Source organism: Taudactylus pleione, unplaced genomic scaffold, assembly GCF_031769625.1.
Source record: "Taudactylus pleione unplaced genomic scaffold, aTauple2 ptg000184l, whole genome shotgun sequence".
Classification (NCBI taxonomy): Eukaryota; Metazoa; Chordata; class Amphibia; order Anura; family Myobatrachidae; genus Taudactylus; species Taudactylus pleione.
Window position 1 is genome coordinate 12,304,331 of NW_028284586.1, and position 12,068 is coordinate 12,316,398.

Below are 12,068 nucleotides of genomic sequence, written 5' to 3' on the forward strand. Positions count from 1 at the left end.
CTCGCACATTATGGACGGCCTATAACATAGTGTACAACTGTATCCAATACTGTGGATATAAAGGATCATAGAAATAGATCAGATCTTCTACTCTATGGTTCTCTCCAAACTTTATTTTTAATTTATTTCCCGTATATTTGCATACACCTTTATGCAATTTTTATCCATCCCACACTAGGTTTCCCCCTATTTTTATTTTATAAACCTTTCTTGCATTTATTACTGACACTGCGATTTCAATGATTACAGTATGTAACAATATTCGCTTCATTAACAAATGGCCCATATATATTCTGCTATTTATCTGACTACCCTCATTCACGGTCACTGCCTGAGGAAGCAGCTAGGCCCCTTGAAATGCGTTGCAGTATACATTTTTTTATTAATTATTGTTTATACTACAGGGAGGATTTTATACCTATTAAAATTGTTTATTCAGGACAGTACAGATATGACCCCATACATCTAGCCTCAATATGCCACACTGCACGAGATGCCTGGCACGAGTGAGCCGCCAGGTCCCTTGCAACCCTTCTCATGTCAGGTGTCTTTTTTTGTTGAAAATGCAACGCGATGTCACTAGGAAGCACCAAGAGACTTTACTGATTATTTGATATACGACCATTGTATATTATATACGAAGCACAATGGAACCTGACAAAGCTGTGGCTGCTGCACACAGATATACAAGTGTCACATATCAAATTAATCAGAACAGTCTCATGGTGCACCCTAGTCACATTGCATTGGGACTAAGACGCATTTTCTGCAAAAAAGACGCCCGGTGCTACCAGTGTAGCACAGGATCTGGCACTGAGAGGAGCTGTTCGGACCGACTGCAGCTATACTGATTGAGGACACATCTGTAGTTTGAGGTTTTGTTCTGCCATTGGTATTTTTAATAATATGAGATATGGTAAGAACTTACCCTTGTTATCTCTATTTCTACGAAGTCCATAGGGTTCCACAGGATACCTTGGGGTATAGGTGTGACGTCAGTCATCGGGCACCAAAGAGTTAAGCTTTCAGCCTCCCAGGATGCACTAGGTCCCCCTCCTATACCCCGCCCCCGAGCCAAGGCATCTCAGTTAGTTACCAAGCCATAGGCCGGAGGAGGAGAAGGAAGAGAGAGAACAAAGATCTGGACACATACAAGAATCACATTCTCACCAGAGGGAGATGGAAAACCGGTGACCAGAGCAAAGCCCATCTGCAGCACAGGTGCGACAGGGCGGGAGTCCTGTGGAACCCTATGGACTTCGTAGAAATAGAGATAACAAGGGTAAGTTCTTACCATATCTCATATTTTCTACTTCAGGGTCCATAGGGTATCCACAGGATACCTTGGGGATGTCCCAAAGCAGTATCCTTTAAGGGTGGGGACGCTCCTGTGCAGAAAGGAGAATCCGCCGCCCGAAGGAAGCATACTGAGAGGCGAAGGTGTCAAACCTGTAATACCTCACGAAGGTATGGACAGAGGACCACGTAGCAGCCTTGCAGATCTGGACTGCAGAGGCACCACGTCGAGCTGCCCACGAAGGACCCACAGACCTAGTGGAATGAGCCTTCACAGAAGGAGGAACCGGCAGGCCTTCATGAAGATAAGCTTCAGAAATAGCCATACGGATCCAGGCTGCCAAAGTTTGCTTTGAAGCAGGCCAACCCTTTTTACGGAAGCCATAGAGGACAAACAAAGCGTCCGACTTCCTAAACGAAGAAGTGCGGTCAACATAAGTCCTTAAGGCCCGCACAACATCCAAAGAGGCCTCACCCACGGAAAGACCCGGTGAGTTAAAGGCCGGAACAACGATTTCCTCGTTAACATGAAACTGGGAAACAACTTTGGGAAGAAACTCAGGCCCAGTGCGGAGCACTGCCCTGTTCCCATGAAAAACCAAGAAAGGGGGTCTACAAGAAAGGGCCCCTAACTCAGAAACACGTCTGGCCGAAGCAATAGCCAGAAGGAAAACAGTCTTAGCTGTTAGCCATTTAAGATCCACTGAGCCCAGTGGTTCAAACGGCAGTCCTTGGAGAGCCCACAGGACCACAGCCAAATCCCAAGGCGCCACAGGTGGAACAAAGGGCGGCTGAATGCGGACAACACCTTGCATAAAGGTGCGCACATCCGGGATTGTAGCAATCCTACGGTGAAACCATACAGACAGGGCCGAAACCTGTACCTTCAAAGAAGCAAGGCGAAGCCCATGATCTAGTCCCGCTTGTAGGAAGGCGAGAATCCGAGTCAGACGAAACTCCCGCGGTGCATAACCTCTCGGTCGACACCACTGGAAGAACGTATGCCACACGCGATGGTATATCCTCGCGGAAGACGGTTTCCGAGCTCGCAACATGGTACGCACCACAGAGCTGGAAAACCCCCGGGACCTCAGCATGGCCGTCTCAACAGCCACGCCGTCAAAGACAGCAGAGTCAGGTCCGGGTGAAGACAAGGACCCTGAGACAGAAGGTCCGGTCGTAGCGGCAACCGCAGAGGACTGACCACGGACAGACCCTGAAGGTCTGAGAACCAGTGCCGTCTGGGCCACGCGGGAGCTATCAACAGGAGCGTCCCTCCTTCCTGTTTGAATTTCCGGATTACCCGTGGAAGAAGGGAGACCGGAGGGAACAGGTATGTGAACCGGAACGTCCACCGGACGGACAGAGCATCCACCAGAGACGCCCCTTCGTCTCTTGTGCGAGACCCGTACACCGGCAACTTGTTGTTGTGCCGGGACGCCATGAGGTCGATCTCTGGAAGACCCCACCTGTCCACCAGCAGTTGAAAAACGTCCGGGTGCAGGGACCATTCCCCCGGATGAACGTCCTGGCGACTTAGAAAGTCCGCCTCCCAATTTAGCACTCCCGGGATGAAGACCGCTGATATGGCCGGAAGATTGCGCTCCGCCCAAACCAGGATCCGAGAGACCTCTACGAGAGCCGCCCGACTGCGGGTTCCTCCTTGCCTGTTTATGTAGGCCACGGTGGTAGCGTTGTCCAACTGGACCTGTACCGGGTGACCTTGGAGAAACCGATGTGCCTGCTGGAGAGCATTGAAGACCGCACGGATTTCCAAGATATTTATGGGAAGCTCCGCTTCAGTCGGCGTCCACCTGCCCTGGAACAAGTGTGGACCAAAACCGCTCCCCAGCCCCGAAGACTGGCGTCCGTTGTCAACAGGACCCAAGTTGGAACCCACAACGGACGTCCCTTGTTGAGGTGGGTCGTCTGTAACCACCAAGCAAGGGACAGGCGAACTTCCGGGGTGAGCACAATCGTCTGGGACTTCAGAGACTGAGGCAGCCCGTTCCACTTGGACAGGATCAGGTGCTGCAGGGGTCTGGAGTGAAACTGGGCGTATTCCACCATGTCGAACACCGACACCATGGAGCCCAGTAACCTCATCGCCGAGTGTAGGGACACCCGGCGGCTGTGCAGACAACTGCGCACCCTTCACTGTAAAGCACGAAGATCCTTTGCTGTCCCGAGTCCAATAAGGCTCCCAGATGCAGAATCCTCCGAGACGGGATTAGAGTGGACTTCTGCCAGTTGATTAGCCAGCCGTGCCGTTGCAGCAGTGCAATGGTCAGGTCCAAGTGGCGTAACAGGAGCTCTGGAGATCCTGCCACCAATAACAGGTCGTCCAAGTACGGCAACATGCGGACTCCCTGCAGCCGCAGAGAAGCCGCCATGACCGCCATCACCTTGGTGAAAACCCGTGGTGCTGTCGCCAGGCCAAAAGGTAACGCCCGAAACTGGAAGTGGTTGCTGCGGATTGCAAACCTGAGGAACTGTTGATGGCGCAAAAGAATAGGGACATGCAGGTAAGCGTCCTGTATGTCCAATGACACCATGTAGTCCCCAGGTTCCAGCGCCAGAATGATGGACCGTAGGGTCTCCATCCGAAACTTCGGTACCCGCAAAGACCTGTTGAGTGCTTTGAGGTTGAGAATCGGACAATACGACCCATTGGGTTTCTGTACCAAAAATAGATTTGAATAGAAACCCTGGCCCCTCTGGGAGAATGGAACAGGCACTATAACTCCAGCCTGGAGCATAGTGTGCAATACCTTCCGCAGCTCCGTAGCCTTGTTCCGGTCTGATGGTAGACCCGTGGTGAAGAATCGAGCCGGGGGTCTGTGCCGGAAGGAGAGGGCGTACCCGTGGGAGACCACCTCCAGAACCCAAGTGTCTGTCGTAGTGGTCGACCAACACTGGGCGAACTGCAGCAGGCGGCCTCCCACCCTGGGATCCCCCAAAGGGAGGCCCGGACCGTCAGGCCGCAGGCTTGTCATCTGGCTTGGGGGCCAGACGTCTGGTACTCCATGTCTGCTTCCGGGGCTTGACCGATTTCTTAGGGCCAGCCTGTCGAGGAAACGACTGTGGTTTGGGCCTGCCCTGGGCCCTAGATGAACGAAAGGACGAAGGTCCAGAACCAGAAGGAGCAGCGGCCGACAGGAGACAAGCCGATTTGGCTGCCGCCAGCGTGGCCACAATCTTATCCAGATCCGGACCGAAGAGAACTTCTCCGGTAAACGGTAACGCCTCCAGACCCTTTTTGGAATCTGCGTTCGCCTTCCAGGATCGCAGCCACAAGGTGCGACGGGCAGCTACCGCTGCTGAAGAAATCCTAGACACCAGAGTACTAATGTCTAGGGCCGCCTCGTTGATGTAGGTGGCCGAATCACGGAGATTGCCAATCAACTCCGCCTGTTCGGCCGGACAGTCGGAATCAAAAGAAGCCTCTAATGAATCCGCCCAGCGCTCCATCGCTCTGGCAACCCAGCAAATGGCCATAGCCGGCCGTGCTGCCCCCCCCACAAGGGAATAAGCGGACTTCAGGCAGATCTCCACCTTGCGGTCCGTAGCATCCTTAAGGGAGGACATGGATGGCATCGGCAATGTGGCACTACGGACAAGACGGGTCACGTGAGAATCCACCTGTGGAGGGGATTCCCACTTTGCAAAATAATTATCCGCGAACGGATAAGCCACCGCCAGGCGTCTCTGCGGCTGGTATCTTTTGCCAGGCTGTTTCCAAGCCTCCTCTAAATGGTCCACCAACTGACCCGAAAGAGGAAAGACTGTGGCATCGCCCTTCACATCTTTGAAAAAGGCATACTTAGATTTAGCCGCTGGGGGAACTTCGTCCTCAATCACCAAGGCTGTGCTGACCGCCCGAATAAGTCCAGGAATATATACTTTGGACTTAGCATCAGCGTCCTTAGCATGGAGAGGTTCCTGATCATAAGGATCCAGAATCTCCCCATCATCAGACGTCCCCTCGTCATCCTCATAAGGAGCCGACAGACGCCACCGGCCGTTTATGCGGCCGCATCACAGACTCCCCTTGCAACACATCCGACAAGTGCTGTACAGAACTCGTCAGGGAGTTAACCCACGCTGGCTCCTGAGAAAACGGGAGCGGGGAAATAGGGAGACTGTGGGGTACCACCAATTGTCGTGGGAAACCCTGCATGGGTGACGACACCACTGACTGCTGGGACAAACCCATCGGTGTAAACGCGGGCTGCGGAGCTAACTGGCCCACTAAGGCTGTAAGCGCTTGAGCGAAACAAGCCCAGGGCGGCTCCTGTACCGGTGCAGTAACCGTAAGAGGCCGCGCCATAGACAAACACTACCGGCAGAGGCCCTCCGCGCTACCCTCCCCCTCCGCTAACGGTACTTTACACGTAGTACACTGTAGCCGGAGGGGAAAATCACTTTCAGACATGATGGCACCACGTATGTGACCCCTCTCACCAATTATATATTTAAGAGGAGAGAGACCACCCTGCAGCACCGCACCGCAAGGGCTTAGCAGAAAAAACAGGGACAGTATAAAGCTGACAGTTTAGAAAAAAAGTTACAGGCAGCAGCGCTAGCACAGTCACATACAATGCAGAGAAATAACAATTCCTGCACTAACAGCGCTGATCACTCAACTACACAGACACAGGGCCTGGTAGGACACAGCGCTGCATACACAGACCTGACCACAGCGGAGGAGAGGTATGCAGGGGGACCCAGACCACGATGCTTCCAATGCAGGCTTCCAGCAGCGTTCACCATGCTTCAGAAAAGATGGCCACCGAGGAGCAGAGAGAAGGCTGGCCTGGGGGAGGAGCGCTGACACAGGGCCAGTCAGCACAGTGCAGAGAGGGCAGTGTGCAGCGGGGGAGGCGCCGGCTGTGAGACAGGGAAGGCGCGCTCCCCTGGCATGCATTTAACCCCTGGGACGCCGCAGCACTACCGCTCTGCTGCGGTCCGCTGTCCCAGGGGGTAGTGGAAGCGCAGGTTGGTTGCCTGGCTCCACGCTGCAGCCAGTCCCCAGGGAGCCCCCTGCCTGGGGACTTAGGACCATGCGATCAGCGGGGACCCCCCCGCGGAACCCCGCTGCTTACCTCTGTCCCCCTTGAATCCGGCCATGGTCCGGAACATCTGGGGTCACCGCTAGCTGTCACCCCAGATGTCCACCAGCATCCCCGGATCAGTACCGGCGTTCTGGTACCGGCGGGGTGTAGGGAAGACAGCATGGACGTCAGGACTGACTGTCCATGCTGTTCATCCAGATGTGCAGCCACAGCTGCATGAAGAAAAAGCTTCAGGGGCTCTTCTAAGCCCCCCTCTAGCAGGTGCCTCCGACTACGGCCGGGCACCAAACGAAACTGAGATGCCTTGGCTCGGGGGCGGGGTATAGGAGGGGGACCTAGTGCATCCTGGGAGGCTGAAAGCTTAACTCTTTGGTGCCCGATGACTGACGTCACACCTATACCCCAAGGTATCCTGTGGATACCCTATGGACCCTGAAGTCGAAAATATTATTTTAGATCATTTACATTCCTTTTGGGTCATTCCTGATTTATAATATAGCTCACTATAATGAGTAAAAGGTTTTGATCATTATATGTGGTAAAAGCTGTGATATTCGTTAGAACAGTCCCAGTATAAATATTAGCTCTTGCTGAGTGTAAGGGATAGTTTAGTCACAGCATTAGTGTGAGATACACAGCTTACCCTATGTTACACCAAGTTCATATTTATTTATTCCCTTCTCCAGCGTTGGAGATGGTTCAACTTTTTGCCTATTATTATTTAGTATTAGGACCACCTTAGCAGAGGCACCTTACCATATGTTAGCAAATATGTGTCTTCTGCATTCTATCATTTAGTGCAGGCTTTTTTTTTTTGCAGTCAGTTATCCATTACCATGGGATGACTTACAGGGTAATTTTTTGAAAGCTCAAATGTAATATAAACAATTAAAATAAAAACTGGGAAAATCTACAATATTTAATGATTTATATATGAATAGGTTCACTTCTAAAGCCAATTTGCTATTATAACAGAAACATGCAGTTTGCTTCTCTTTAATGCACAAACCTACATTAGGAATGGCAAATATATACAGTCAAAATGCTACTGTTAATATGTGCATGTTTTACTCATGTACATTCCATTTTTCAGGTCTCAAAAATAATTTACAGGGGAAAAAAAAAAGCAAATTGAAGGAGTAGGAAAGTTGATGCTCTTGTTTAGTACTTTTACAATTTGGCTCTGGATTTAAAACAGTACAGAGTACAATACTTTTATTATATTCATCACCTGTGGCTGGAGCTATGATAACAGTCAGTTGGCTAGGAAGTAATAACATGGATGAGATATTGTGTACCTCATACTACAGTGATGTCCCTTGGTCCCATAGAAATGATAGGCTGTGTCTTCAGCCACCAATGAAGAGGAGACTGGTGTTGGGCATGGCTCTAACTATGATACAAAGGGCGAGAACATAGTGTATACTTTCTGTATAATCCCACACAGTAATCGAGGCCTTATTTATTACAAGACTGAGGGCCCACTCTTGCCCTATTGGTAACTATACATCATTTCAGTAGAACCACTACTACAAATGCAGGGCTCCACTTATAGTATACCCAGGGATGGGCATCCTCAACTTTCTATTTTATGCCGTAATATAAACCCATGCAAAAAAAAGAAATAATTACCTCTCCATCTCGGAGCAGAGGGGGGAAGTGGAAAAACAGAGACTGCCCCAGAGACACTGACTGTATTGGGTTGTCCAAGTTGTCACTTTTATAGAGCTTTACCTACATAAAGAAAAATAGAGCATAAGAATATTTACAATAAAATGTGTATACTGTATTGTTATATTTGTGTCACACATAGCTTTCTGACAAACTGTTAATAATTCTTCAAACAATGAATCATGTTCCAGTGTAGCATTTTACATGATTCATGACCAGAGGTGCTTTGAACCTCAACGACCAGACCAACTGTCAGTGCTATACAAAATAACCTGCTTTTGATGTTTCCTTTCTTTATGGAGGGGATGGGGCTTCCACAAAAACAAAATATTAAAAGCAGTTATTCAAGTCAAATATAACGATTTGAAGCAACTACACTCATTTCTACTGAGGACACTGGGGTGTAACCAGAGAAACTCATCAAGGATCTTGGGTATTGACCATCTTTAATGCTGCTATATGCTTGCTACAATCTAATCCACTACAGGGAAGGGACACTGCTCTTCTAATAGGGCTGTGTGGACAGTCCCATAACAGCTGATTAATCAAGCGGCTATCAACTTCTGTGGTGTCCGTGCACCCCGGTTACTCTGTTGAGTCTACCTCCACGGCCCCTACCATAGCGCTGTTCTGAGCAGTACTGACTGCATTACAGGGGTACACAGGCTGCATGGATCATCTGCAGTTGAACTTGCTTTCACTGGTGGAACCTGCTATTTTATATCACCTAATATATTCTGCTACATTGTGCAAGACCTCTGAAACACATGCTTTTAAAGATATAAGTACCTACATACAATTAGATAAAATTTCCTTAAGAACAGATATGTATGTGACAATTCATCACTTTGGAGGGATATATACACACATTTTTCTACATACATACATATATATATATATATATATTTATAATGTGTGCTATGTGATCAATTTGCATATTTTATTGGTCTTTTACAAAATAGGACAATGACTTATTCTACTAGTGTTGAACCAAAGCACTCTGTTTCTTTTTTCTTAATTTAAAATAATAATCAAAGACCACTGATAATATGAGATATGGTAAGAACTTACCCTTGTTATCTCTATTTCTACGAAATCCATAGGGTTCCACAGGATACCTTGGGTATAGGTGTGACGTCAGTCGCAGGGCACCAAAGAGTTAAGCTTTCAGCCTCCCAGGATGCACTAGGTCCCCCTCCTATACCCCGCCCCCGGGCCAAGGCACCTCAGTTAGTTACCAAGCCATAGGCCGGAGGAGGAGAAGGAAGAGAGAGAACAAAGATCTGGACACATACAAGAATCACATTCTCACCAGAGGGAGACGGAAAACCGGTGACCAGAGCAAAGCCCATCTGCAGCACAGGTGCGACAGGGCGGGAGTCCTGTGGAACCCTATGGACTTCGTAGAAATAGAGATAACAAGGGTAAGTTCTTACCATATCTCATATTTTCTACTTCAGGGTCCATAGGGTATCCACAGGATACCTTGGGGATGTCCCAAAGCAGTATCCTTTAAGGGTGGGGACGCTCCTGTGCAGAAAGGAGAATCCGCCGCCCGAAGGAAGCATCCTGAGAGGCGAAGGTGTCAAACCTGTAATACCTCACGAAGGTATGGACAGAAGACCACGTAGCAGCCTTGCAGATCTGAACTGCCGAGGCACCACGTCGAGCTGCCCACGAAGGACCCACAGACCTAGTGGAATGAGCCTTCAGAGAAGTAGGGACCGGTAGGCCTTCATGAAGATAAGCTTCAGAAATAGCCATACGGATCCAGGCTGCCAAAGTTTGCTTTGAAGCAGGCCAACCCTTTTTACGGAAGCCAAAGAGGACAAACAAAGCGTCCGACTTCCTAAACGAAGAAGTGCGGTCAACATAAGTCCTTAAGGCCCGCACAACATCCAAAGAGGCCTCACCCACGGAAAGACCCGGTGAGTTAAAGGCCGGAACAACTATTTCCTCGTTAATATGAAACTGGGAAATAACTTTGGGAAGAAACTCGGGCCGAGTGCGGAGCACTGCCCTGTTCCCATAAAAAACCAAGAAAGGGGGTCTACAAGAAAGAGCCCCTAACTCAGAAACACGTCTGGCCGAAGCAATGGCCAGAAGGAAAACAGTCTTAGCTGTTAGCCATTTAAGATCCACTGAGCCCAGTGGTTCAAACGGCGGTCCTTGGAGAGCCCTCAGGACCACAGCCAAATCCCAAGGCGCCACAGGTGGAACAAAGGGCGGCTGAATGCGGAGAACACCCTGCATAAAGGTGCGCACATCCGGGATTGTAGCAATCCTACGGTGAAACCAGACAGATAGGGCCGAAACCTGTACCTTCAAAGAAGCAAGGCGAAGCCCATGATCTAGTCCCGCTTGCAGGAAGGCGAGAATCCGAGACAGACGAAACTCCCGCGGTGCATAACCTCTCGGTCGACACCACTGGAAGAACGTATGCCACACGCGATGGTATATCCTCGCGGAAGACGGTTTCCGAGCTCGTAACATGGTACGCACCACAGAGCTGGAAAACCCCCGGGACCTCAGCATGGCCGTCTCAACAGCCACGCCGTCAAAGACAGCCGAGTCAGGTCCGGGTGAAGGCAAGGACCCTGAGACAGAAGGTCCGGTCGTAGCGGCAACCGCAGAGGAATGTCCACGGACAGACCCTGAAGGTCTGAGAACCAGTGCCGTCTGGGCCACGCGGGAGCTATCAACAGGAGCGTCCCTCCTTCCTGTTTGAATTTCCGGATTACCCGTGGAAGAAGGGAGACCGGAGGGAACAGGTATGCGAACCGGAACGTCCACCGGACGGACAGAGCATCCACCAGAGACGCCCCTTCGTCTCTTGTGCGAGACCCGTACACCGGCAACTTGTTGTTGTGCCGGGACGCCATGAGGTCGATTTCTGGAAGACCCCACCTGTCCACCAGTAGTTGAAAAACGTCCGGGTGCAGGGACCATTCCCCCGGATGAACGTCCTGGCGACTTAGAAAGTCCGCCTCCCAATTGAGCACTCCCGGGATGAAGACCGCTGATATGGCCGGAAGATTGCGCTCCGCCCAAACCAGGATCCGAGAGACCTCTACGAGAGCCGCCCGACTGCGAGTTCCTCCTTGCCTGTTTATGCAGGCCACGGTGGTAGCGTTGTCCGACTGGACCTGCACCGGGCGACCCTGGAGAAACCGCTGTGCCTGCTGGAGAGCATTGAAGACCGCACGGAGTTCCAAGATATTTATTGGAAGCTCCGCTTCTGTCGGCGTCCACCTGCCCTGGAACAAGTGTGGACCCGAAACTGCTCCCCAGCCCCGAAGACTGGCGTCCGTTGTCAACAGGACCCAATTTGGAACCCAGAACGGACGTCCCTTGTTGAGGTGGGTCGTCTGTAACCACCACGTAAGGGACAGGCGAACCTCCTGGGTGAGCACAATCGTCTGGGACTTCAGAGACTGAGTCAGCCCGTTCCACTTGGACAGGATCAGGTGCTGCAGAGGTCTGGAGTGAAACTGGGCGTATTCCACCATGTCGAACACCGACACCATGGAGCCCAGTAACCTCATCGCCGAGTGTAAGGACACCCGGCGGCTGTGCAGACAACTGCGCACCCTTGACTGTAAAGCAGAGATCTTGTCCTCCGTCACGAAGATCCTTTGCTGTCCCGAGTCCAATAAGGCTCCAAGATGCAGAATCCTCCGAGACGGGATTAGAGTGGACTTCTGCCAGTTGATTAGCCAGCCGTGCCGTTGCAGCAGTGCAATGGTCAGGTCCAAGTGGCGTAACAGGAGCTCTGGAGATCCTGCCACCAATAACAGGTCGTCCAAATACGGCAACATGCGGACTCCCTGCAGCCGCAGAGAAGCCGCCATGACCGCCATCACCTTGGTGAAAACACGTGGTGCTGTTGCCAGGCCAAAAGGTAACGCCCGAAACTGGAAGTGGTCGCTGCTGATTGCAAACCTGAGGAACTGTTGATGGCGCCAAAGAATAGGGACATGCAGGTAAGCGTCCTGTATGTCCAATGACACCAAGTAGTCCCCAGGT

At 50.9% G+C, this 12,068-nt stretch overlaps 1 protein-coding gene across 4 annotated transcripts in view; it reads right to left on the reverse strand.

Moving 5' to 3' along the window:
• LOC148519746 (BOS complex subunit NOMO3-like) overlaps window positions 1-12,068 on the reverse strand; it is a 94,742-nt gene that overhangs the window by 14,446 nt on the left and 68,228 nt on the right. For all 4 annotated transcript variants that reach the window (XM_088476183.1, XM_088476182.1, XM_088476185.1 and 1 more), the window contains exon 28: window positions 8,004-8,105. In XM_088476183.1, coding sequence (XP_088332309.1) covers window positions 8,004-8,105 — 102 coding nt within the window. The remainder of the gene's footprint in view (window positions 1-8,003; window positions 8,106-12,068) is intronic.